Here is a 26,888-nt window from a genome sequence, read left to right on the forward strand (position 1 = left end):
ATACCTATTAAAACAGAATTTTACATTCTTTCACCTTTATCTTTTACTTACTTAATTGTAGGATTAAGAAAACATTTTTATCATAACTTACCTTTATCTCTATCCATATTACTGGAATTAAATTACAAAAAAAAGTTTTTTCATTAATATTAGCAGATGTATCAACAGTATGATTTATTTTGTTATGTAATAAAAATAGTTGGGTGTAGATTTTTCAATAATGATAACCTTGAAATTAATAAAATGGTCATTGAAAGATTTCTAGGTTTTGCTTTTTTTTTTTTTTATAAAAATCATTACTTAAAATTTCACAGTGAAGAGGTCCTAAATTTCTCATACAACATGAAATTATATAAAAATAGAAGACATAGACTCTTTAACTCTTTAATCCTTTGATTAAGCAGCAAGCATATCACTCTTCCAGGCCAAACACTGCTTAAAACAAAAAAGAAAAATAATGACGTGCAAAATATTTACAAAATATGCAAAGCACACAATAAAGACATTTCACTATATACATGTGCCATATTACTAATAAAGCTAAGAGTTTTCTACTGTGTGCTCTAATGTATGTAAATCAAATTACAGCACATTCCTCAGATACAGCACCTTGGTCTGTGGCTGGGATAGAACAGGTTTTAAATGAATCACAATATACTTCAAAGCTGGACAGACGCTGGTGCTGACCAGCCCTGCTGACGTGTCCCACAGACTGTCTACTGAAGGCCTACCAACAAGACGAGACAATAAAAGCTGTATAGAGTGCACATATGCAAGACAATCTCAGCACTGTAAAAAAAGCTTTAGATATTTTCTGTCCCCCATGGCTCTTAAAGTAAAAATAAGTACAAATTCTTGGATACTAAGTATTTAAAATCAGATTTTATCTGGTTATAATTCAGGGGTAGGAAGTAGGAACTACTTAAGATGATCCAATGAGAATGACAGACACGTCCTGGAAAAAGTTTTAGATTAGGCCAGAACTTAAAGCCCTAATGGAAAGAAGTGGTCTAAATGGCAAAATTAAAACTAATCAATGGATTTGAGTCTACAGCTCTTTAAGCTCCAGAGCCAATGGTAGGGACTATTTTCCCAGTAATTTGGGAATATACAACCTCGCAAAACATAAATTAGGCCCTTAGATGCTGACCATTTTGTGAAGTGGTTCTAAATGTGATGAGAATGTGAACGTGCAAACATTTAGCCTTAATTCCACTAGTGTAGCAATCGAGTGATCTGTACCTTTGCACAAGTCATGATTCCAATATGAAATCATTGTATCAAAAATATCAGTAACACATCGTTGAAATACCGTCACTTGTAAAATAGTTTTTGTAGGTGCTAAATGACTATGTGTTGAAATGTTTTCTTTATAAAAAGGGGTCTCAGCATTTTAAGTTAACAGCACAATTGGGACAATATACTGATACCTCTTTAGATAACACAGAACAAATTCTTAAATTTATTTTATAAAATAATGTTGATGAGTTAACCCTAAAAATAAACCAAACCCAGCCATACAGGTTGGCTGCAAGAAATACATAAACGTATCCAAATAGTACAATAAAGATTTATCAAGAAACCATCATTTATATTAAATGCAGACCACATTAATAAGTATGAGGGCAATTTTAAGTTTAGAACCTAAACACAAAAAGGGTATTGTAATAAATGCTTCCATTACCACTATCTCCACATAACTGACAAAATATAATTCTCTTCTAAACTCCCCAGATGTGGGCAACTACTAGTTAAAAGCAGAGAGCATTTAGAAACGTTAAAAAAAAATCAAAATTAACTTCATTTTCAAGGAACTTGAAGACACTGTACTTTAACAAATCAGGTCCTCATTTGTATGTAGAATTAATATTCTGACCCTCTTATAACTGATAGATGACAAGTCAATAGTCTTGAAGCAAGAACTGCACTAGGACCCCAAGTTCTACTTTAAATGGTTAGTAGGTTTGGTACATTCTTTGTGGTTTCATATAATTGCTTTGCAATTGATTAAATTGCTTTCTTTGAAAGGAATATATTAACATTCCTTTAGAAAAAAAAGCAAGATTTTTTTTTGGAGAAAAGGGATATGCACAATTTCTTAAATATGCATTAAATGAAATATACCAAAATCTGAAATGCAGGCTATTTATTCTTGCATTCCCAACATAGGAAAATGTTAAAATTAAATTAAAGAAAAAAGAAAAAATGTCAAACATCCTTAACTTAAGAGACTTAAGGAGTTTTCACAATTCCTAAGTCAATGTTCCTGTACTAACAGTCTTAACTATGAAGAGGCAGGAATATAGAGAAATCTCAATAAAATAAATATGGGAAAAACAAAACAAAAAAACCCTTGGTATACAGAATACTTAATCTTTTTTTCCTTTTATGAGATCACATTGCTGAACATATACTCTAGAATGGAGGCTAACTGTAGGCTTTTTCTTATGTAACATCTCAGTTGTGTGAACTAAAACATTTTAGACATCCACTATGCTAGCCCACTCCACAGAACTCGTGCGCAGCCTCAGGATCTAGGAAGGATTAGTCTCTCCTCTTCCGCATCAGTCAGATGAGCGTTTGTATAATGGTGGGGCAAAAAGGTACTGCAGCTCTGTCCAACTTAATTTTAGTGCAGTGAGGACTGTGAGTCTGTCTGAATTCCAATAAGTGACGGTGGCTGCTGACCACCGACTGTGGACAACACTGGTCTTGGGTTTAGACGGGGTGGCATAGAATTAGCAGGGCGAATGAGAGGTGGTGGAGGCTGGTTTAGAGTTGGCCGGGGCTGGATGAACCGAGCCTGCTGCTGGAGTGGAGGAGGCTGCCGGTGAAGAGCGGGGGCAGCAGGCAGTGTTGGACGAAGAAGTGGTGGAGGCTGGTTCAGAGTGGCAATGGGGGCTGTTGGTGTTGGAGTGGATGATGGGGCAGGAGGAGATGGACCCAGAGTCCGAGGAGCCTGTGGGGTCTGTGCCTAGAGGTGAGGAAACAAAAATACACGCATAAGACGATAGTTCCTAATGAACTGAATACAATATAGTTTGGGCTGTTACAGGAAAAACAAAACAAATCAAAACAAAACAAAAACATAACACCAGTGTTTTTTGGAAGCACAAGCTTCTTTTATTTTAAACAAAACAAAACAAAAAAACCAAAAACCGAAAAAGCAACGAAGCTACCAAACAGGCATCTTTATTAGTAAACAGCTTAACACTGGAAATAAAAATAAGACTATGAAAGAACAATACACTCTCCATTCTTCTAGGATCAGAACTTAGCATGTCATTATGACTTAAGAGTCACAGGAGATGCACCACTGAGTAAGTGTATTGTCAACCTTTCATGCTCATTTAACTAATCCTCTGACAAATTAACCTTACAGAACACCACACGAAATGGTGATTCCTCAACTCATATTAGCTCAAATTCCATACACAAACACACCTCCTCTTCTTCATCAGTGCTCTTCCCTGATGGCACATTAGAAGCACTTTTTGTCTCCTCCCCTAAAGTAGAGGCATCACCATTAGAAGCCTGGGTTCCTTGTTCTGCTTCCCACTCCTGCAATACCTCCTCTAAGTTAAACCGACGCCTGTAGTTTACAAAGAAGTTCTTCACTTGGCCAACAGTCTTGTTGCCAATTACATCTGCAATAGCTTGAAAATCTTTACCATATTTGCGGACACCTGGAAGGCAAAGTAAATAATACACCTGGTGAAGGATCAATAAGGAGAGCTGTGTGTACTATACATCATGCACACACAAAAGATACCAGCAATGAAAATCCTTTCTGATAAACTCTGCTCATTTCTCAATTCTGAGATAGAGGCTAAGATATCAGGGTCCCAGATGAAAACACTCAATTATGTCATTTCATCGAGCCAGCCACTTGCCTTCAACTGAACAATCAGAAACTTACCATTTTTTACATACTCAGTTATTTTCTCCAATCCTCTCTTGAACTCTCAAATACAGTCCATTTATTGTAAAGCATTGAATTCTTTGTTCCATCCTCAATTCCACATTCATTTATTTCCCTAGTAGCCAGTCACCTAAATTTGAGCAACACCGTTTGTAAACAAAACAGGATGGGAATGAACCGTCTCTTTCATCCCCTCAATGGACTGAGTGTAGTCTTAGGGTTCCCCCATTAAGAAAAGCATTATATTTTTGGTCTTAATACCAGCTTCAGTAGGATTAGTTGCTATCTCACCAGAGTACCAACAAGTAGAAATGAGATAAGAATTAAAAAGCAAGATAATCATCACATTATGATGAACAAAAAAAGGAAACGTATTTTTCAGAGTTAGATTTCAACTCATCTAATAGTTCTAAAGACTGTGTATATGTCAGTGTCCTAGCTATACTTTATAGACTTAAGAATAAAGTTATAGTAGTGACTACTTGTGCTTCTTATCACTACCTTAACTTTAAGGACTGTACATTCAGTTACATATTTGAGAACCTAGCTTTTCTTTATGGAAATTTTATTAAATTATATTATGAAGGATGGTATTTGATTTATGAACTTCAGATAGTCAATTATGCTACAGGATTTTAAAATGACTTTATGTAATCAGATGGCTAATATCTTGCTCTTAAGGGAATTCTAAGAGGTTCACTGACTCATTCTAGTAAGAGATTCACAATATAAAAGTTGTCAAAATTGTTCATTTTATAATTTGATAACTGCTTTTTAAAATACCAGAAAACAATAACTCATTAATCACAGAGAATGGAGAAAAAAAATACTGATGCTTATGATATAAAGTCTGTAAGCAGCCAAAAATATGAAGATTGAGAAAAACTTAACATGTATAAAGTCACAGATGAGAGAATAATAGAAGGATATGTTAATACCTCAAGAGAAATGCTAGAATCAGATACTTACTGATACCTATTGGTATTAGCCAATTACATTACAGTACCATCATGATATAACATAATTTTTGTTTTTAAATTCTGCCCTTATTTTATATCAAGAACTTGGGAATAAGTATTTCTTGCTACATTCAACTAGCTAGGCTTGACTCTTAAAGAACATCTGAGGGCCTGACCTGTGGTGGCACAGTGGATAAAGCGTCAACCTGGAAATGCCGAGGTCACCGGTTCGAAACCCTGGGCTTGCCTGGTCAAGGCACATATGGGAGTTGATGCTTCCAGCTCCCCCCCCCCCCCCCCCCCGTCTATCTCTCCTCTCTCTCTGTCTCTCTTTATCCTCTCTTTCCCTCTCTCTCTCCTCTCTAAAAAATGAATAAAATAAAATTAAAAAAAAAAGAGCATCTGAGGGAAGTCAGACATTATTAAGCTATAACCGTATCCCATATACAGTTTTGAATATGTAAACTATGCTCATTTGCTCCAGTCTCAAAGGAACAGGTACACACATATGCATGGCAATGTAGCAATGATGATATTCCAACATTGTTCACAATATTTCAGCAATGTAAATTAATTTACATTCTCTGAAAATCCATGAGCTAATTTCCAGTTTGAACTTCATACTGAGTATAAATTCTAACAGTGACTCAGTTCCAATGAAGGTTTATTTGGCAATAAAAATTCAAGTTATTTCATATTAGAAATTATTGCTATATATTTGAGTATTTCTCTATGTCTCCTTTGGAGAACAGCAACTCATTTGAGATCACTGCACTGAAAAATAACTATGAATTAGAACAAACACAGTGTTCTATCAGAATCCTAATTTCCATAAAAGTTATTTAATTTACATTCTAGAAAGGAAGAAAACCTACTGAATATGAATTTAGAAATGAAAACTTGAAATAACTCTGGGATCTGATCTTCTGTATGCCTAGCAAGAAATCACAGTAGGACTAACTGACTCCAAGTCTGAGCTATTACAACGCTCAGGACACCTTGCTTAGCAAAATATATCTTAAAACCTACCATTAAGTTGTTTCCATGTAGATTCCTTTATTTAACTGTCTCTGCTTCTTCAGACTCTATTCTTTCTGATCTTCGCTTTATTTTGTCTTGCTTTACCTTGTCACAATATGGTTGCATTTCCAGAATTACAGAACACCAAACCAAAACTGCTTCCTATAGGAGCTTTAGTTTGCCTGGACACTTTGAATGTCAAGACCTTTTTCCAAATCACCTAGGTATATTTATTATTAACTCATGTATGATAGTATTATATAACTACTTTGCAAAATCTTAAAGCTCAGACCACACTGCAGACGTCTGTGATCTAGCTAAAGTTCCCAGTCATGTCCTGGGAATAAATGGACCGAGCTACTAATGCTGTCAGTCTGCAGGATGCCCGGGGCGGGTCTGGGCACGAGCTGGAGCTCCTCGGCAGCCTTCTCTGAACAGCAGCAGCCTCATCTGTTTGGCCCAGTGTGCTGTGGAAATTTCCTAATTTTCTGCCTTCCCCAGTGTGAAAGGATGGAAGCACGGTCCTGTGGAGTACACATCCACACCAGCACCACTCCCGTGCTCAGGAGACACGACTGACTTTCCTTCCCTACAAAGCTTCATTCTGTTTTTCTTCCCCAAATCACAAGAGTCACATATGGCTGACTTCTTTTTATCACACCGTCAACACTGCTCAACAGCATGTTTTGGTTATAAGGTGGAATTCTTTTTTTTTTTTTTTAACAGAGACAGAGAGAGAGAGTCAGAGAGAGGGACAGATAGGGACAGACAGACAGGAATGGAGAGAGATGAGAAGCATCAATCATCAGTTTTTCGCTGCGACACCTTAGTTGTTATTGATTGCTTTCTCATGTGCCTTGACCGCGGGCCTTCAGCAGACCAAGTAACTCCTTGCTTGAGCAAGCTGATGAGCTTTGCTCAAACCAGATGAACTCGCGCTCAAGCTGGCGACCTCAGGGTCTCGAACCTGGGTCTTCAACATCCCAGTCTGACGCTCTATCCACTGCGCCACAGCCTGGTCAGGCAAGGTGGAATTCTTAAGCTCTTTACAGTGGCTGATAACTAGGCAAACTCTACTAAACATCAATTAAAGACTAATGGAACTATTCCTTTAGAAAACTCCCCGGCTAGGCTAGAGGATAACCTAGGGGTTAGCAATGCAGAGCAACTGACATTAACAACATATGACATCAGAGCTCCTGTCGTTCCCATTTGTACCTGGGGGAAGGATGGTCCATTCCTTTTTCAAGGTTTATAATAAACAAGGCCACCTGACTGCTTGAACAGCAAGGAAATTAAATACAGTGATTATACTGCTCTGACGGTGTAAAAGGCTTAGGTCCATTTTGAACCATGGTTTTAAATTAAACTTCTCACCTTTAGAGCAAGAGGCCAGTTTTCAAAGGTTAGTGCAAAAAAACTTTAGAGAGCTCTGGAAGAGGTAAATTATAAACATCTCAAGAAGACAAAAAGTTGTTTTCAATCAAATTTCTAAATTTCATTTGGAAGTTCAAATGAAACAAGCTGGCCTCCTATTTGACACACGATACCTTATAATCTTTAATATACAGTATTAAAACTTTGCTTTGTGGATGAACATAAAAATAAAACTCATTAGGATACTGTATTATCTTTTATGAAAGCCCACATTTGCCAATCACTATTGTGTATTACCCAGCAAAAAAACATACATTCACATTTTTTGAGCTTTGGCTGGTAAAATAGTAACTTCAGGAGCACCTGTAATCTGGTTTCTCAACTCTGGACATGGAATTAGAGATTCTTTTTTTTTATACAGAAAGGACATCATGAACCTGTTTTTCATATATTTAAAATGTTATTTTTAGAATTTGGTTTCGGAGTACAAAGAAAAAAGCTAAAACATTACAGTGGCAAGTTGCTTCTAGGAAGTGAAATTTGGGGAATATTTTTCCTTGCTTCTTACAGCAAAATTTCTTATAGTGAGCATGTACTTAGTATAATTAGGGAATGTCAATTTTTAAAAAATATTATTTTGAGATAAAAAACTCAGTAACACCTAGAAACTCTAAGGGTGTGGTTCTTTCTTATCAATAAGAGATACATTTTTTAAACTCAAACTATTTGAAAACGCATTACTTCCTACTTCCTACTTCCTATAAATCTCTTCAGGAATTTGTATTAAAAAAGGTAACAAAAGACACGAATGGCAATGGGGCAGTGATTGGTGCATGGAGGCCATTGCTAAAGTCAAAATCACATATTCCCTTTTCAATATCTAGTCTTTCTCTTCTAAGACTTACGTTCTCATCTTCCATAGTTATCAATGAAAGTCCATGATAAGGATTCTGAACCACTCATTATTTGAAGCAAGTGCACAGAAGGCTGACAGTTATACTTTTGGACCTCTACTCTTGTATCTGTTATAACAGGAGAAACTCTTGAAAGAACATGGTTGCCTTTTAGATGGAAAGGAATGAATCTCCTATCTCCACTTCCTTTTAATCACTCATGTACTTAGGTGACAATCCTTATGTCTTTAATTGCCCAATTCTCTTTTCCCTTCTTTAGAAGCACTCCTAACTTTTAGAAAAAAAAATGTGAGATAAAATCTGAAAGAAGACAGGTTCTAGATTTGCATCTTCATTTCTCCAAAAACAAAAGGAATGTATGAACTCACTGCAGGGAGAGAAGGTAACATTTAACTGTAAGTATAATCCCCTTGAACACAGTTAGTTCTGTCCTTCCCTATCTTATATGAAAAGGCCAACAATACAAAAAAAATTACTAAAAATTAAAACTGACATCTTGATAAAACCAGAAAAATATGTAGTTTATCCTAAAATAGCACAAATACTTTAGTTGGGAGCATATTTTTTTAGCACTAGTGACTAAAAATTATACATTGCACATTTACAAGATCTAAAATAAAAATGGCAAATACTGTATACCATGTTACTGCCCCTACATACTTCAAAGAGTAAATATTTTGTACTATCATTTAAATATATTATTTTTTTAACACAGCTAACAATTGCTCCATTTCACATGGAAATAAATACCTAGAATCTAATTTCTTTTTTAAGCCTTGCTAAATTAGAAATGTTTATCACATAAATATCAAAATTGATTTTAGGATAATTTCTAAAAGCACTATAGATTAGAAAAGATATTTATATGACATAAACTACAAACAGGGATATTTCACCATGGACACAAATATGTGAAAACTATAATTGGTTTACAATTATCTAATTTGTTGTAATAAAAAGTTGAGTCTTAAGGCCAGCATAGATTACAGAAATTATAGAAATAGCATTCTTGGTGAGTATTTTAAGAGAATTAAATTATTAGCATCTATAAAATCCCACTTGAGTAATCTTAAAGAATGTTACTGAAGCTATAATATAGCTAGAACTAAAACTGACATAACAAAGTTATGATTATACACAAAAACCCTAAGATATTCTTATTTGGTCTGAGATGACTTTACCCCTTCTAAACAAGGGAGAAAGGATGGGGAAATGGTTATTATTTATTTATTTAAATGTTATTAAAATAATATTTATTCAAATATTTATTACTTAAATTGCTGGTATTTAGTTAACAATATAAATGATGACAAGTAAAGTGGGAAATATATACTTAGGGGCTCTAGGAAATTATCTTAATATCCAGGGTGGGGCAAAAGCAGGTTTACAGTTGTTCATATAGAAAACACAGTACTTAATAAATAATAATACAAGAATAAACTGTGTTTTGAACATTCACAGCTGTATACTTACTTTTGCCCTACCCTGTATTTATTTGGCTTTAAAAGAGTTATAACAAAAGTTTATTTAGGCCCTGGCCGGTTGGCTCAGCGGTAGAGCATCGGCCTGATGTGTGGAAGTCCCAGGTTCGATTCCCGGCCAGGGCACACAGGAGAAGCGTCCATCTGCTTTTCCACCCTTCCCCCTCTTTTCTCTCTATCTCTCTCTTCCCCTCCTGCAGCCAAGGCTCCATTGAAGCAAAGTTGGCCTGGGCACTGAGGATGGCTCCATGGCCTCCACCTCAGGTGCTAGAATGGCTCCTGCTGCAATGGAGCAATGCCCCAAATGGGCAGAGCATCGCCCCCTGGTGGGCCTGCCAGGTGGATCCCAGTTGGGCGCATGTGGGAGTCTGTTCGACTGCCTCCCCACTTCTAACTTTGGAAAAATACCCCCCCCCAAAGTTTATTTACTAGTGGAGTTATAGGCCCTGGTCTGGTGGCTCAATGGATAAAGGGCTGACTCAGAGCTCCAGAGGTGGCGCCTGGGCTCCACCCTCCTAAGGGCACATTTGAGAAACAATCAATGTATACACAACTAAATGGAACTAAGTGAAACAAGTTGATGCTTCTCTCTCTCTGTCCTTCCACCTCTCTCCTTTCCTCTCTCTCTCTCAAGTCAATGGAAAAATTATAAAAGAAAAAAATAGTAGAGTTATAAATCTCATTATAGTAACACTAGAGTCAATATTTTTCTCTCCAGGTCACTGTAATAATCAACTATGAGTAATATAAAATAAAGCACTTAATAAATAAGTGTCAAATCAGAATATATATGTAAAATGTCTTAAATATAAAGTGCTATATAAATTAAGACATTACTATCAAAACATAAAAGATTATTTTGTAAAACTGAAATGGTTGTAAGAATAACATCATATAAAGTTTAATCATAAATAAAGATGAAAAAAGACAAAAAACGATTGCTTGCTAAGATAAGTATTTGACAGCACACCATACATGTTTAAACTACAATTATGTACCTCAACCACACTGAGCCTCAGGCAGAGGTGACATTACTATAAAATTATATTGTTTGTAAGACACACTTCTGAGCATTATATAAATGTGTGGCACTTGTTAATTCTCCCTCAAATAACTATTTTGGACACAAATAGCTTTATATTATTTTATTTTATGTAACAATAAAAACAAAAAACCCAGCAGCAAAAAAAAGTGAAAACAAAAATTCCACACAAAGAATCAAATAAAAACAAAGACTTGAACATATTAAGAAAATACTTTTGAAATCCCAAGAACATGCATATTTCTGCATAAGTTGCTGTATTAGTGTAATTTATTTAAGGTTACTTTTTAGATGTGCTAAGAATATAATACTGACTATATTTCAGTAGAGAGGAAATGTTTGATTATATCCAGAAATGCTGGTCCACTCTTAATATCTATAAGCTGAGATAATGTCCACATATACAGCTCACACTACATATGTAAATCTTGGGATTGTCCCTTTCCTGGAACACAGCACTGCATAATATCCAACCCAGCCATAGATTCAATGGACTCTATCATTTGATGCTGTAAGAACAGTATCAAATCCTGAGTGCTGTATAGAGATACATTAGTCCGATTTTCCTAGGTGATTCTCTTCAGAAAATCCTTTCACTGGGATAATTTCTTACACTAAAGTATAGGATTAATATACTAACCTTTAAGCAACTGAATACTGGAAACCAGGGTTAAATTCTATAGGCTACAGACTGTGATGGAGGGAAACACAGGCTTTACGTCCATAAAAGCAATGCCTACTCAAATTAACTATGTTAGAGTTATAAGTCATAGTTCTAAAAGAATGTGAAGAAGCCCTTAAAATACTAATTTTTAATAAAAAATTTAAATAGGCAGTTTGTAATTTAAAAACAGCTATTACTGAACATTATAAACTAATTAAACTTTGTTCTGAATGAGTCAGAAACTTAAGTTCTACCATTATAGATGTGCTCAATGCATATTGAGTACCCTGTTCCACAGGATCAAGTATTTTTATTTGTGAAATGACTGTGTTGCGCTTTAGAGACCAAAGAGAAGGCTGACATCATCCTGTGGGCACTCTCCTGTGACATTTTCTAATCACACTGGCTGGGTAGTCCTTATTTGCTTAAATCCAAACCGCATAGCTGTCTATTAATCAAACTTTAATTACATTATTCTCACAACCGAAAGGTGCTTGCATAGCATTTTTTAATTAAACGTGTTCTCTCTGTTTGAATACTTGGAAATATTTTTAAAGGTATACTTATATGTCTCATTGGGGCCCAATTCTCTTACAGTAGTGAACTTGGATAAAAGAGCTATTAGTGCTCCACAAAAGAGGACTCAATCAGGAAGTAACAAAGAAATCAAACTTAAAATTACACCCTATTCCTGCAGACAGTTCATCTTGAAGGGAGAAAAAAAGCTGCAACATTGCATAAAAATATACAATTTGCTCTTTTTTAAGTAATTCAAATATGAGAAAATCCAAGTTTATAATGCTTCTAATTTGCCCAAAGTATTTCTCATACAAAAAATGTTTTGTCATATAATTCAACAAAACATTCTTATAAATAGTGCATTTTATAAATATACTATATGTATATTTTTTGATATATCTCTTAAGCTTCTCTTTTGTAATAGCTATATGTTTTTCAAGTCAGGTTTCGAAACATTCAGTGGCACATCTCTTAAGGAAGTTATAATACACTGAAAGTTAAGCACACGATTTTCAGGACCTGACATTTATCAAATAGAGAAACAATATTATACAGGGAAACCAGAAACACATACAAGTTTAACCATGAGTTATCAATGACTGATATGGTGAGATGAACCCCACCCACTGCAGGGACACCAAAGCAGAAGAAGAGAGACCATATGACTTCTGCGAGCTTGTCATCACCATCATATATTTAGTTCTGAGAATGAGTTACGTGCTGTTCAGGACTTGAAATGTACATAGATAGGCTCAGTATGTCACATTCACAAGTACAAAACAGAACTCCTGGTCACCAGGACTTTGTGGTGAACACAAGAGTCCTTTCTCGATCCATTTCTAAAGGCAGGGAAGAACTACGGTAGTCACCTTTTCACGACAAGTTAAATAATTATTAACAACAAGAACTGCTTATCTTTAATATACCTTGCACTGCTAGAAGCTGCTCCTCTGTGGTCCAACGGGCATTAATTTTCTGATTTGACTATAAAATTAAAGAGAAGTTTCCTAATGAGGATATGAAGACAGACATTTTTCCAAAGTGCTTATTTATTTTTTCTTAACTTTTCACCAAATCATAGACATGAGATTACTAAAACTCTGATTTTGGAAGATCCCATTTTTATAAGGATTAAAAAAAAAAAAGATTCTGAGTTACCTTTTACCCACACAAAAAAGATAATGAAAGGGAAATGTACCAACTAGGGAGAAAGAACAACATTCACAGTTATACTCTAGTCAGAGATATTAAAATTGAGAAAAATTTATTAAGCACTTATTTTCCAACTACAATGTTCCTTTCACTCACTGCATATGTTAATTTTAGCCTCATTTTAAACATTTAAGAAACCTTATTTTCTTTAAATAGGACCTGTGACTTTCTCTAAAATTTATTCTTTTCCTGTTTAGGGTACCTCTATCCTATCCTCGTCCTAACAAAAATAGTGTTGTATAAATTAACAGAGAACTGTAGATCAGGTCTGAGCCCTAAAATATTTTTTTACATTTCTGAACCAGAAAATGACCCACTATAAGAATATTTCTCCACCAAGGCCTCTCAGTATTTGTTTCAAAATAAATCCTAAGTTTAGGGGTTTTATTATGGCAAGATTACAATACTAAACATCTAATCAAATTTCATTAGTGTATTCTCTTTGATGAATAATCAAGGACCTTTGACAGTAAATGGAGGAACTGAAATAAGTCACCAGCTACAGGTTTGCAGTACAAACTGCCTGGACATGGTGGCCTTGTGTGATCCAGGACATGCTGGACAAAAGGAAAGAAAGGCTTTCTGTGAGAAGGGGTGTTAGGTCCTATCTTACTCCTGGTCTTAGCAATTGAGTTTCTACAGAGCACAGAGGTTCTGAGTAACACCAACTTTCTCACCATGAGTGAGGAGGTAATAAGCATTAAACAGAAAACAAAAATTCAAAATTAAAAAAAAAATTGTTAGAGAAGAAAGAAAAAAGTAAAATAGGACTTAAGGAGGGGAAAAACCTAAAACAGAAAGCACTGAATTCCAATAATGAGACTAAAGCAGGATAGCCAGGCAGGCCAGGCGAAGACAGTGGGTGAATGAATCAAGGCGAGGATATTGGTGATTAGGCAAAGGAACAGTAAAAAGGTAAAGAGAAAGGGAGGAAATAGGACGTACAGAAGCAGTAATAAGAAAAGGATGAATTAAGGCTAAAGAAATGAAAATAAATAAATAGAAAGGAAAAGATGAAAGGAAAAACTAGAAAATTTAAACACACGTTCCCCCAAAAGAGGAGTAACAGGAGTGGAATAGACACTAACATTTAATAACAGGAGTTACTCCTCAAAATAAATCCACATGTATATAGGCGATCCGATGTAATCTTGGCTGTGGAAGGTAGACAAAAGAGGCCCTGGGTACCAAGGATAATTGGCACTAGAACCTATTTAAAACAGGTCCCAAATTTCTAAGTAAATAGTTAAAAAAAAAAAAAAGAGTTGATTGCAATTTAATGTGAAATACAAACAAAATATGAAAATTAGTTCATTAAAAAAAATAGTAATGACTTCACTTATATGTTTCATTTCATTTTTTGGCATAACTTCTTTGACTCTACAATAGTATAACATTCCCCAGCCTCGAAATTCATAACATTGGCACAGACTGGGTCATCTTTGTTTTAAACACTTCAACAATTTTCTCAAGGGCCTCTTAAGTTTTGGTAATCAAATTATTCTTTTCTAAAGTGCTTATCTATGAGTCACTGGCAATTTCCCCTCCATTGTGAATTTTGCTAGATACCCATCTGTCAACAGTGTTGCAAGTGCTTAAAGCCACTCTTGTACTTGCACAGACTTCATGAAGTTCTTCATCTGTTGCAAGGTCTATAATTTCACTTAGTTTTGCTCTGCATTTGCACTGTATTAGCAAGGGAGGTGGTATAGAGCAGGATGCTGATGTGATGGACGGACAGCTGGAGTTAACTCAGGACAGACAGGTGGTGAGCAGAGTTTGTAAGTGCTCAGTTTATTAGTGAGTCTTTTCTTGTTTGGCAACTTTTGCTTCTCCATGAATCCCTCTCAGATCAGTGAGCATTTGGATACTGAGGATCTCCTGTAATATTGTTCTGAGGATTAAATTTAGAATACATGTCACACACACATAAGATATATTTAGAATATATGCAAAAAACATCTAGCACAGTGCCTGAGCAAACCAAAGCTCAAGTTGACCAATTAACGTTTGTTAAACCTGAAAGGCAGACACTGGAGGAAAAGGTGTCATCAATGAAAAGGGAGCAGAAAAATGAAAGAGAAATAACATGCACTGTGAAACTTATGTCCAGCACACAAGCAAATCAGGAGATGGGATGAACACTAATAACTATTACTAAAATAGGAAAGTGCCGAGTACACCGGGGGTTCAAAGATGAGAGAAAAAGTCACAGTGAATGGAAATGAAAGAAAAGGAAAGTTGGAAAGGCTAGAGACCCAGATCGGTTTAGGAACAGAAGATTGTGATAGGCCATGCTGAGGAGAATGCATGCCACGTGTATATAGGAACACTAGGATTTGTGTCGGGAAGAAGAGCCGGGAAAGCAGGTGGAACTGAACTGAACTAAACTAAACTAAACTAAGGTAAGGATCACTCCTGGAAGGGCAGCGAATAGCAAGGTTGATGAATGTACAGTAAATTTAATAAGGAGTATATTTTGGGGGGGGGGGAGCCCTGCAGCAGGGCTAAGATTTTAACCAGAATAAGACTGAGCAGAGAAAGCCGGGAGAAGGGAGAAGCTGGAGAAGGACTTACAGAGTTGAAACGCTGATCTGGCAGATAAGGGCTGGCAAGGCCGAGAGGATGAACTTAACTTAGGAGTCAGTGACAATGGGGTATTTATTGGGCAGGACATTCAGGGGAGCTCAGGTTCCCTTGAGGCTAACATAGATTTATCTAGTCAAACATATTTTTAAGAGCCTGGAAAATGTTCATGAGAGAAAATAATGGAGTCCTGTCTTACTCAGATGGGAAGCCTATGAATTAAAAGAAGTTTTTTGGCACATGTACTCTTGAAAAGTTCTTACAAAGCAGCTACGGAGCTAGACTCACGGGCCCACAGCAGGTACTCACAGCCCACTCCTCCCGCACTGGAATGGACCAGTAGTTTTTTAGTCAAATCCCAGATGAAGCTGATGGCTCAAATTTAGAATAGCACTGAATGAAAAACATCAATACACATTTAAATACAAGACTGGTACTCAGTTCAGGGAGATTCACAGGAGGCATGTGGAAGTGAAACTGACTAGGAAATAGCTTTCACACTTCCAGCCCCATCGCTGCTCACTTAGGGGCACACTTTTCATAATCGGAGCTCAGGCAGAACTGTCAGCTTCCCTGCATTTGCTGTGCCTGAACATCCCCCCCCCCTTTTAATTTGGCAGAATATCTATCTTTGAATTTGTGTCATTTAAGTGTAAATATGATGTGACTTTAATACAGTCAAGTGATAAGACTGATGATATTTCCCAAGAGAAGAGATGAATTCTGAAGATAAAAACTTGGAGAATGCCTCTATTTATGTGTAGAAAGGAAGATTACAGCCGAGAAGGGAACAGTAGAGTTCTAAAAGAGAACATAACCTCTCAAAAGTTAAAAGGAAAAAAGAGAGGTTGTCATCTATGTCCAGGGCTCAGAAAAAGGCAAAGGAAATGAGGAGTCAGAGCTGTGGAAATTGCTCATTAGCACCAATGTTAACCTTTAAGAAGAAACTTCACTGGAAAAATGTGGTGGGTTGGGGCGAGGGGAGGGGGCCGTTTGAACTGTATGGAATTAAAGTCTCTGTGACAAAGCAGAAGCAATGAAAGAGGGATCAGACTAAAGGAGGAAAGGGGTCAGAATGTTTAAATACATAAGATTCTTTTAAGTTACTGATTTTCCATTCTCTTTTACACCCAAGAAAGTTCGGTAGAGATTTGTTAACTTAAGGAAAAGATTAGAATATATCTAGGAATCTAAAACTGCGTGGTAGTTGTCGTTAGCTGGGTGGGACCATTGGGAACATTCTAGTAAGCCCCAGTCTGAAATACCATTGTTTTAAAAATAATGAAATGTCAATATAAAATAAAACAATCCAATATAGGGGCAGCCAAAAGTCAGTTTCTAGTTGTGAGTTTCTGAAATACAGTTTCGTCTTTAATTTAGCATCTTTACTGCATTCTTTCCCTGCTAAATTAATTTGTCTTTACATCTTTCCCATTTTTGCTAGTAGATTTATAATATCTGAGTGGGAAGAATTAGAAAAGGTCACCAAGTCAAACCTTCTACCTAATGCCAAAAATTCCACCCAACACCCATAATGAAAGAATGTCACCCCCCCTGTGCATGAAGACATTCACAGATGGGAAAACTGCTAGCTAGCTTCAAAGAGCACTCCTTTCTAAGTCTCTTCCTTCCCGGATTCATTAACCTCCCTGCCCCACATACCTACCTCCACCCAACAAACAAACTGAAGTGTAACCAAACGCTACCCTCCCAACACTCTCACATACTTCCAAGGAGATGCACTAATTTCTACTTTGCAATGTTCTTTGGATTTATCACTTGTCCATTCCTACAACAAATACTGGCCCTATGCGGTACCCCTTCACCCTTTACATTACTACTCATATGCTTGGTATTTCAGCAGCTGTTTAGTTCCTAAATTATCCTGAACAGTGGTTTTCAACATGAGGGTGGTTAACTTTTTCACAGACCAGCACAAAATTTCCGGTGGACCAGTGATTGAAAACCACTGCTACAGATTGAACACGAACAGGATAACTTCCCTAAAATTAAAATTTTTCATTACATCCATCTCCTCTTCCTAGCTCTCACAGACTTTTAGACTCTGGCCCTTGCCCACTGATCTCTATCTTAAAGAAGTTCCTGTGCAACTCTTAACTTGTTAGTATCTCTCATACATGGGGTTCACTAGTCCTCTTTTCCAAGTTCGCCTCTCTAAGTAGACACGTACTACTTGAGAAAGGACTGATTTACCCTTGCACTGAATTCTCAGTAGTAATTAGCAAAATAATGAGTGTTCAGGGAATAACTGTTGACTGGTTTTTAAAATGCTTTACTTTCTCCTACTGGATTTTTATTTTGAATGTACTGCTCAACACCAAACCACTGTTCATAGGATTCCCTCTGCCTGCCCTTCACTGTATGTGCAAAAACTCTATTTACTTTCAAACCTCAGCTGAAACACCCTCCTCTCGGAAGACTTCCCTGATGATCCCAGCCAGAATGAGTAATGACCACTTGTTTTCCTGGAACACTTTACTTGTAAATGTATCATATAACTTTAATCAGTTTCTCTTACAACATCTAGAATGCAAGTTCTTTTTTTAAAGCAGATGGAAAAATCCATCTCTTCCTCATTTTTATGTGTCCACCGCCCTTTCCCAAACACACACTTCCCACAGTGCCTAACACAGTGTCTTACATGAAATAAGCGATCAATATTTATCGAAGTATGGACTTTATCAAATTTTCCCCTAAATGAAAATAACAGATACAAACAAATGAGTAAGTAAAGCATCTCTGTTTACTTCCAGTTGAGTTACGTCATTTAGTAGCCTATTGTTTCAAAGTGAATGAAATTCTTTAGGTTAGGGATTACCTAAAGGAAAGGGGATGAATTACGTGGTTTTTCAAAGTCTTGACTATGACTGTTAATCTAGTCTTTTGAAAAGTGTCTATTCAGGTCACTCTCCCCTGAAAACCATAGGAATAATATATGTTGGGCATTTACTAGTGATAGAACATACATCCATTTTCAAGTCATGAATTCAATAAATCAACCTCAAAGTAATATTCAAACTTCAATGTACAAATGGTTGAGTGTTAAGACGGTGGTTGTTTCATTTTGATTTTTTTTTTTACAATAAACCAAAAGATGTAGTAAATGTTCAATAACATCTAACCCAGTAGCTAAATTTAAATGGGGGAATCATATGATTTTGCTGTAACATGAAAATCTCCAAAAGTAAGAGGCAGCATAACATTAATCTAGTACTCCCATTGGACTCTTTAAGAATCTGAAATGTAGCCAGAGGTTCACTATTTACTAGATATGTGACCTAGATCAAGTCAGTAAACTTCTCCTGAGGCCTAGTTTCCTTATAAAATACAAGTATTTGTTTCATCCACTTTGGATTTCTGTGAGCCTCAAATGAGATGGTATGCAGGAAAGTTACAAGTGCCACTACACTTTCACGTCTTATTTTATATAAAGTTAATAGTGAGACTATCCTGCAATTTTCTGGAAAAGTTGAGATTAGAATTATTATTTCCTTGAAACTTTGGTAGACCCCTTCTTCTGTAAAATTGATTGGGCCTGGTGTATTCCTTTAAGAAAAATGCTAATTTTTCTATCATTTTATTTAATGACTATAAATTATTCAGGTTTTCTTTCTATTAAAGATAATTTTGGTTAGACATTTTCCTAGGAAGTTCTAAGTTTTGCTTAAATTTTTAAGCATATTGGCATAAAGTTCCTCATGGTATCCCATAATGTTTTCAATACCTGCTGTATTTTTAAATTTAATTATTAAATTATATTTTTAAGTTATAGGTATTTCAAGTTTTTTACTTTTATGCATTTTAATGCATAATTAAATATGGAAATGAAAATAATTTCAATACAAAATTTATAATACTTTTTGTTATAATAATATTCTTGGTATCATATTGTCAATGTCACCAGAATGTTTGTCTATGTACGGCTATATGGGTTTGGAATGATATTAGTCTATGTGTATTTCACTCTTTTCCATTTCCTACCCCTGAAAGAGATTATTCAAAACAAACAAAAAGAACTTTCTTCACAATTCTTTCTTCTGAAAGACTGTGAGCAGAAGGCACAGGGCACATTAGCTGTGAAGCACTACTCTTCTGCCCCTCCCCCAGCCCTTCACACATACTTCACTTGTAGGTCTGTCAGTCAACCTGGGATTTGTGTGGAGGCGAGGGGGGTGTCCCATTAGGACCAAATAAAATTATCTGGTTATTACACAAATAGGCAAGTAGTCTAGAATATAAAGCATAACATAGGAGTCTTAAAAAAGAGAGAGAAAAGATTTTATAATAAAAGCTTCTATAAAAAGACTTGACTGAACGTTATGGGCATTTAACACCTATAATTATCACAAATATCAAAAACACTAATTCAGTTGAAATACAAGTAAGACTTGAGAAAGTCAACCTACATATCTTGTTTTTAAACTTCATATTCTCAGGGACATAAGAACAAGAATATAAGTTTGCGTAATAAAATTCTAATTGGAAATCTGAGCCCAAGGACAAATATCTTAAACTGAAATTAGTTAAAATAAGCTCCTTTTTTGGTGATCACACAAGCAGAAAAGGACTATGAGCAAACACTGCTGCAGACCCAGAAGTGTACTGGCTTGCTCATCAATGACCTAGTTTCACGTGCACTGGGCCTCCTCATATAGCTATACTTCCTAATCACTTTGCTCGACAGGAATTGCTATGGGCAAGAAAGACATGATTTAACTTAAATCATTAGCCAAGTCTCAAAAAGACTATCTAAATGACAAAGCAGACACAACAAATTATCCATATTATAAAACCTTAAATCTTCAAAGTATTAATAATACATATGACCAAACTAGTAGCTGAACACTGGATAACTTGAAGAACAAGGTTTTACCATACTTAGCAACATATATTCTTCAATAACGTACCTCAGGAGGTTTGAATTCTTCAATTCCACCTTCCATTTTCTGTTTAAGTGCACTGTTTACTTGCTTAGCATTCTGAACCTTTAACAAAAATAAACCAAAATATGAACCAGAACACATACTTAGTGAATTTTTGAGTACTCAGTAAATGAAAAGGGTATGTACCAAACCCTCTTGAATTTCATTTCAGGAGGATAGATATTTACCACACTTATGGTGCGATATTTCCCTCATTCAACTAATATATACATCATCTAATAAATTAATAGACACAGTTCACAAATCATAGTATTTGGATATTTTTAAAAAATGTCTCTTATAACCAAAGATAACGGACATACACGGGGGGGGGGGGGTGCAACAGTAGGTTTACAGTTGTTAGTACATGATATTCTTGTATTATCATCATCATAGCCTGCATGTCCTTTTCCATAGGAACAGCTGTAAACCTACCTTTGCCCACCCTGTATAGGAATTAAAATCCATCAATATTTTTCATTATCATAATGTTTTAATCAAACAACAATTATTGCAATAAGAGTAACAATGATGAGGGTAAATAGTCTGTATTAGGTGTTTATTACACTAAGTACCATTGTTGGTGGTCCACCTTACACATTGAGAAAGGAGAACCAACAAGACATCTATTGTCAGGTGAGAGGTGATAAGGGCCTGCACAAGAGCAGCAGTGATGGAACTAAAAATGAGAGATCTGTTCTGTTTTAAAGGAAATCTCAGAGATAAAACTCACATAACTTGGTTACAACTTGGTCTCTGTGTGCCGTGGTGGTGACAATGGCAAGGGATGAATCAAAGATGATTCTGGTATTTCAAAAGACAGCAAAGAAAGAAAGAAGTCTTCTAGGGGTTACATGAAATGTCTAGCAGACAGATGGAATTATAACTATAGAGCTTGGCAGAAAAGTCACAGATTTCTGAATCAAAGTCACTGGCACACTGTGTAAGGTTGGCTGATACAGTCCAAGAAAGGAGAGACTTCAAAGAGTAACTAGACCTAAGGGACAGTTAACAATAACAGAAACAAACGAAAAAGGGAAAAGAAAACTCAGAAAGCGAGAGACCTAGTTAACAACCATTCACTGAGTACTTACTCTGTTCTGGGCAGTTTCAAGCACTTATATTAGCTTATTTAATTCCTCCCAACCATCACATTATTCTCCACATTTCAAGAGAAGGAAACTGAAGTTAAGAGATGAGCAGCTTTCCTGAGATTACACAGGAAGTAGATGGTGTAACCAGGCTTAGAACTTAGGTTCACTGACTCCAGTCCTGACTCTTCACCACAACCTGGTCATGATGATTATATTTTTATCAGCTGCTACTACAACTGGTGGTGATGATGATGATGATGATGATGATGATGATGATGAAGAAGAAGAAGAGAGTGGCCACTATTCATTTAGCCTTGAAATATGTCAAACACTGCTAAGCAATCTACACACCATCTCAAGTAATTCCCAACGACCTGTAAGAATAGTATTACCCCCAACTTCAAATATAAAATTGAAACATAGAGAGATTCTACTGTTTAACAAGGTCACAGAACTAACAAATAGCAATGCTGAGATTCAAATCTAGAATAGACGAAGGCATCTTACCATTTGGGAACAAGGTCAATCTTAAATAATAAAGCTTATATAAAGGGTCACTGAGAAAAATCTGCAAAAAATTGAGTTTACTGAGGTAAAGTAGATAAGCAAAATGGGACAGACTCATTAACTATATGATTTGTATAAAATACCTGACGTTTTAAAGAGATCAACTCCATGTCCAGTTGCTTCAGGATGGTGTTGGCAGCATTGGGACTACAGGAAACAGCTACCACGTCTTCCTGGGTTAAATACATGCCCTTCGGGGGGCGGCACTTAGAGCGCTGCGAATGGTGTCGGTGTTGTAAACTCTGATACTCTCTCCTCCCAAGTCCAATCTTGCTAGTTTGGACAGGTTGTTCAGTATTGCCCTAGAAGAATAAAGATAGAAAAATAGGTCATTTGTTATTTAACATGAAAAATTAAAACAGTCAATTACTACGTAGCAGAAGTATTGGTTACACTAAGTACATCTAGAAAAATACTTCTAACCAATTAAATTATGTATGAGTGTACATACACACACACATAAACACAGAGTTCATCAACTGGGGAAAAATAAACATATCATACAATGCAGTCTTGGTTAAGCCACTCAATAAAATTGAGTGATTTCTACACCCAAAGGATTCTGAACAAAAGAAAAAATAAGTTGGATTCTAAACTATTCTTGTTTGCTTCAAGAGGGGATATATATTTCTTAAGCAATAAAGCCCCCCCCCCCCCAATTCTAAATCATTAAGTACAAAGTGTTTTAAGAAAGTAAGAAAAGGGCCAAATTGGGAATTATGAGAAGTGGCAGATCAGATAGCTGGTAAAAAAGAGACAACTTCTCATTCTCACTTTAGAGTTGTTGAAAGAGAAGTATGCCTCTAACTTAAAGGGACACAGAATTGTCTTAATCATGACAACATTTCTAAACTTCAAGTTTATTTAACCTGTGAATAAAACAAAATGTGAATTTGCATTTTGGAAGACATTAAAAAGTTTCTAATAATGATGACCATGAACTAAGTAAGATTTCATTTTACTTGTAATATTCTTAAAGTGTGATATAAAAAAAAGTTATTTTGTGCTTCAGAGACAGAAACTGTTCATTATATTGAAGGCTATTTCACAGAATAGATTTAATAATCCAATTCTTTAGAAAAGGAACTCTGAGCCAAAGTTATAAAACAATTATATAATACAGCATAATGAACTTTGTTGCTTAAAATCCAACTCAAAGCCACACACAGCCAACTTGACATTTAGGGAAACTCCTCCCAGTACAGCACTCTTAAAATTGCTGGTTCAAGAATTTTTGAAAAAATCTTTTAAAACTCATTTCTGAGCTGGTAGGGAAGTGAGGAAATTCCTCAGAGACCAGAAACCCTGAGAAAGCAGGAATCCCGAGGAATGAGGATGCAAGAGTTGGCATCTGCCCAAAGCCAAGGCTTTGATGGACAGCAGGTACAGAACACAGGACATAAAGACAGAACTCCAAAACAGACTTCATTCTTGTACAAGTAGAAAAAAATGCCCCTGCCCTACCTCATCCTTGGCCTAATGGAAAAGAAACCAAAACAAGTCTCCCCTGAGAATCTCTAACCGTAGGCCTACATTCAAGCAGATTTGAAAACTAAATTTTTATAACCTGTCCAGCCCCAAAACCCCAAAATCAAAAAACTTCAAGTGTCTCAGGATGGTAGGGCTTTCATACATTTAGAGAAGCAAACGCAAATTGTTTCTAAAAAAATACATTTCAAACCCAGGCAGGTCTCAAAATTTTTCTCAAATATGCTCCAAGGAAAATGAACTCACAATCACAAATTGCTATACAAGTCCTGTGAGTGACAGATTGAGAAGCAAACAATAGAATTATACCTGCAAAGACTGCAGATATTAGCATTACTAAATAAAGATAACACAATAAATGTGTTACGTGTGTATAAAGAAATAAAAAACTTGCAAATATGGAATATTATTATAAGGAATAAGAGTCTATCATAACTCACGAAGCAGATATGCAAAGGAAGCAAACAAAGTATCTAGAAATAAAAAAACATTAGAAACAAAATTAGAAACTCAATGGATGAGTTAGCAGATTAGACAGAACTCAAAGGAATTTTTTTTTCTTTAGTGCACATGCATGCAAGAGAGAGAGAGACAGGCAAGGAGAGAGGAAGGGAGAGAAATGAGAAGTATCAACTCATAGTTGTGGCACCTTAGTTGTTCATTGATTGTTTTCTCATATATGTCTTGATGGTGGGGGGCCCTCCAGCCAAGCCAGTGACCCCTTGCTCAAGCCAGCAACCTTAGGCTCAAGCCAGCAAACTTGGGCTTCAAACCAGTGATCTCTGGGCTCAAACCAGCGACCATGTGCTCAAGCTGGTGAGCCTGCACTCAAGCTAGATGAGCCCGCGTTCAAGCTGGTAATGTCCGGGTTTCAAACCTGGGTCCACTGCGCTTCCACCTGGTCAGGCAAAAAGAAAACTGTTGACTTAGAAGATACATATGAGAAAAATGGCCAGAATGTAGTACAGAAATATGGACAGATGAAAAGATGGAACAATGAGTGGTCAAGAGACAAGTAAAAGTCTATAATATTTCTAAAGGGATTCTCAAAGGAAAGGAGAGAGAGAATGAGGGAGAAGCAATATTTGGAGGCAACAAGAATTTTGCAGAACTTAAGAAGACATTAGATTCAGAAAATTATAATGAATCCAAAGCAAGTTAAAAAAAAAAAAAGACATAGAAGAGATCATAAAAGTCAACAGACAGAAAAGAAAAATTACTTCCAAAGGAATGGTAATTACTCTAACAGAAGACTTCTCTGCAGCAAGGATAGAAATCAGAAGCAGTAGAATAGTACAGTATTTTCAAATAGGAACTGTCTTCCTAAGGGGCTAGCCCAGCGGTTCTCAACCTGTGGGTCGCGACCCCGGCAGGGGTCGAACGACTAAAACACAGCAGTTCTCACCCGCTGAAGTCGCGACCCACAGGTTGAGAACCGCTGGGCTAGCCCCAACAAAATTAAGGTTTCAAGAACAATGAAGAAACAGACCTTCTGGATATTATAAAACTGAACACATTTATAACCAAAAGACCCTCAGTAAATTAATTTGTAAAGGAAAAAGGGAAATTATTTTTGAAGAAAGGCCTAAGACTTAAGAATGGTAAGCAAAATAAATTTTAAACTGGGTAAATACTGACTATATTTTTAATTTGAGAAATTTAAAACAAGATATAAAATGGATAAAAATAGCATAAAAATAAGAAGGTAGTGGTTGAAGTCAAAACACTGTGAGGGCCTTGCATTAATCAGAAATTCACTTAAACATCAGTATTAAATTTTAAGCTGGACAAAATTTCTAGAGTACACATAAGAACAGAAATATAGAAACATCTCAAACTAGTACAAAGTAAAAACATGAAACAAGAGATGGATTCTTAAGTTAAAAAAAAAAAAAAGGCCTGAGGGTGCGGAAAGAAAACAGAAAAGCATGTCAAATAGAAGCTAAAAATAAGAAAGAACAAAAATACAGAGTTCAGTGATCATGAGCAACATAAAGAAACTAAACTTCCAGATGCTCCTTATAACACATATTTAAAACATGAGAACACAGAGATGTTGAAAATACACACACACCAGGCAAATACTGAACAGACGAAAAATGGTACAGTTATATCAGACAAAATAATCTTTAAAGCAGAAGACACTGCAAGGGGTGAAAGATCAGTGCATGTGGGTAAAAAAGGTTCCATTCAACCACAAGGTAAAACAATTTTCAACTTCTATGCACCTAATAACAAGAGCTTAAGCATCAGTGCTCAATTAATCAGTAAGCAGATAAACAACAACAAAAACCATGCTAGCCAGTAGGCAACCAGTAAGAAAATACAGATTTCAATCACAGAACTGAGAAGATGTAATTAACAGACACAAACAAAACCTTGCGACCAATAACTGAGAGTATACCTTGCATGCTACTTGTCTGTTAGTCATTTAATGGTGGACTCAGTTATCAGATTGACTGTTATGGTAACACACAGTGCTTAAGTTCAAGTAACCCTTATTTTACTTAAATCATGGCCCCAAAGCACAAGAGTAGTGATGCTGGTAATTCAGATGTGCCAAAGAGAAGCCTTAAAGTACTTAATTGGTGAAAGGTCTCCAATAAGGAAAGAAAAAATCATAGGGTAAGTTTGCTAAGATATACAGTAAGAACAAATCTATCCATGAAATTATATATAAAAAAATGTACGTTAGTTTTGCTGTCACACCTCAAGATGCAATAGTTATGGCCACCATGGGCCATAAGCACTTAATTAGGATGGAAAAGCATTAAATTTGTGAGTGGGAGATGAACAGAAAACATGTTCTGATCGACGGTGTGTTGAGTCAGAAAGCACTGAGCCTGTACAAACACTTCAGCAAGTGATCCCCTGAAAGGAGTGACTCCAGGCCATTTACTGTGAGTACGGGATAGTCACACAGATCCAGGTGTAAGTTTGGACTGAAAAATATAAAAATTACTGGAGATGCTGCATCTGCCGATAAAGAAGCTGCTGTCATGTTTCCAATAGTTATATAAGTTGATTAAGAGATGGTGAAGGACGGAGACTTGAATTGGGTGGCAAGCACACAATGCAGTATACAGATGATGAGCTGTAG

General features: G+C 36.1%; 1 protein-coding gene across 4 annotated transcripts in view; it reads right to left on the bottom strand.

Moving 5' to 3' along the window:
- Positions 1 to 370: 370 nt before the first annotated feature.
- RCOR3 (REST corepressor 3) overlaps positions 371 to 26,888 on the bottom strand; it is a 49,977-nt gene continuing 23,459 nt past the window's right edge. For 2 of the 4 annotated variants that reach the window (XM_066361817.1, XM_066361816.1), the window contains exons 8-12: positions 22,384 to 22,602; positions 20,625 to 20,702; positions 12,825 to 12,882; positions 3,445 to 3,686; positions 371 to 2,974 (exon numbers count right to left, since the gene is read on the bottom strand). In XM_066361817.1, the coding sequence (XP_066217914.1) occupies positions 2,630 to 2,974; positions 3,445 to 3,686; positions 12,825 to 12,882; positions 20,625 to 20,702; positions 22,384 to 22,602 (942 nt within the window). In that variant the 3' untranslated portion in view covers positions 371 to 2,629. The remainder of the gene's footprint in view (positions 2,975 to 3,444; positions 3,687 to 12,824; positions 12,883 to 20,624; positions 20,703 to 22,383; positions 22,603 to 26,888) is intronic. The other 2 variants (XM_066361819.1, XM_066361818.1) reach the window with 2 other exon arrangements.

The sequence above is a fragment of the Saccopteryx leptura genome, chromosome 2, assembly GCF_036850995.1.
Source record: "Saccopteryx leptura isolate mSacLep1 chromosome 2, mSacLep1_pri_phased_curated, whole genome shotgun sequence".
Classification (NCBI taxonomy): Eukaryota; Metazoa; Chordata; class Mammalia; order Chiroptera; family Emballonuridae; genus Saccopteryx; species Saccopteryx leptura.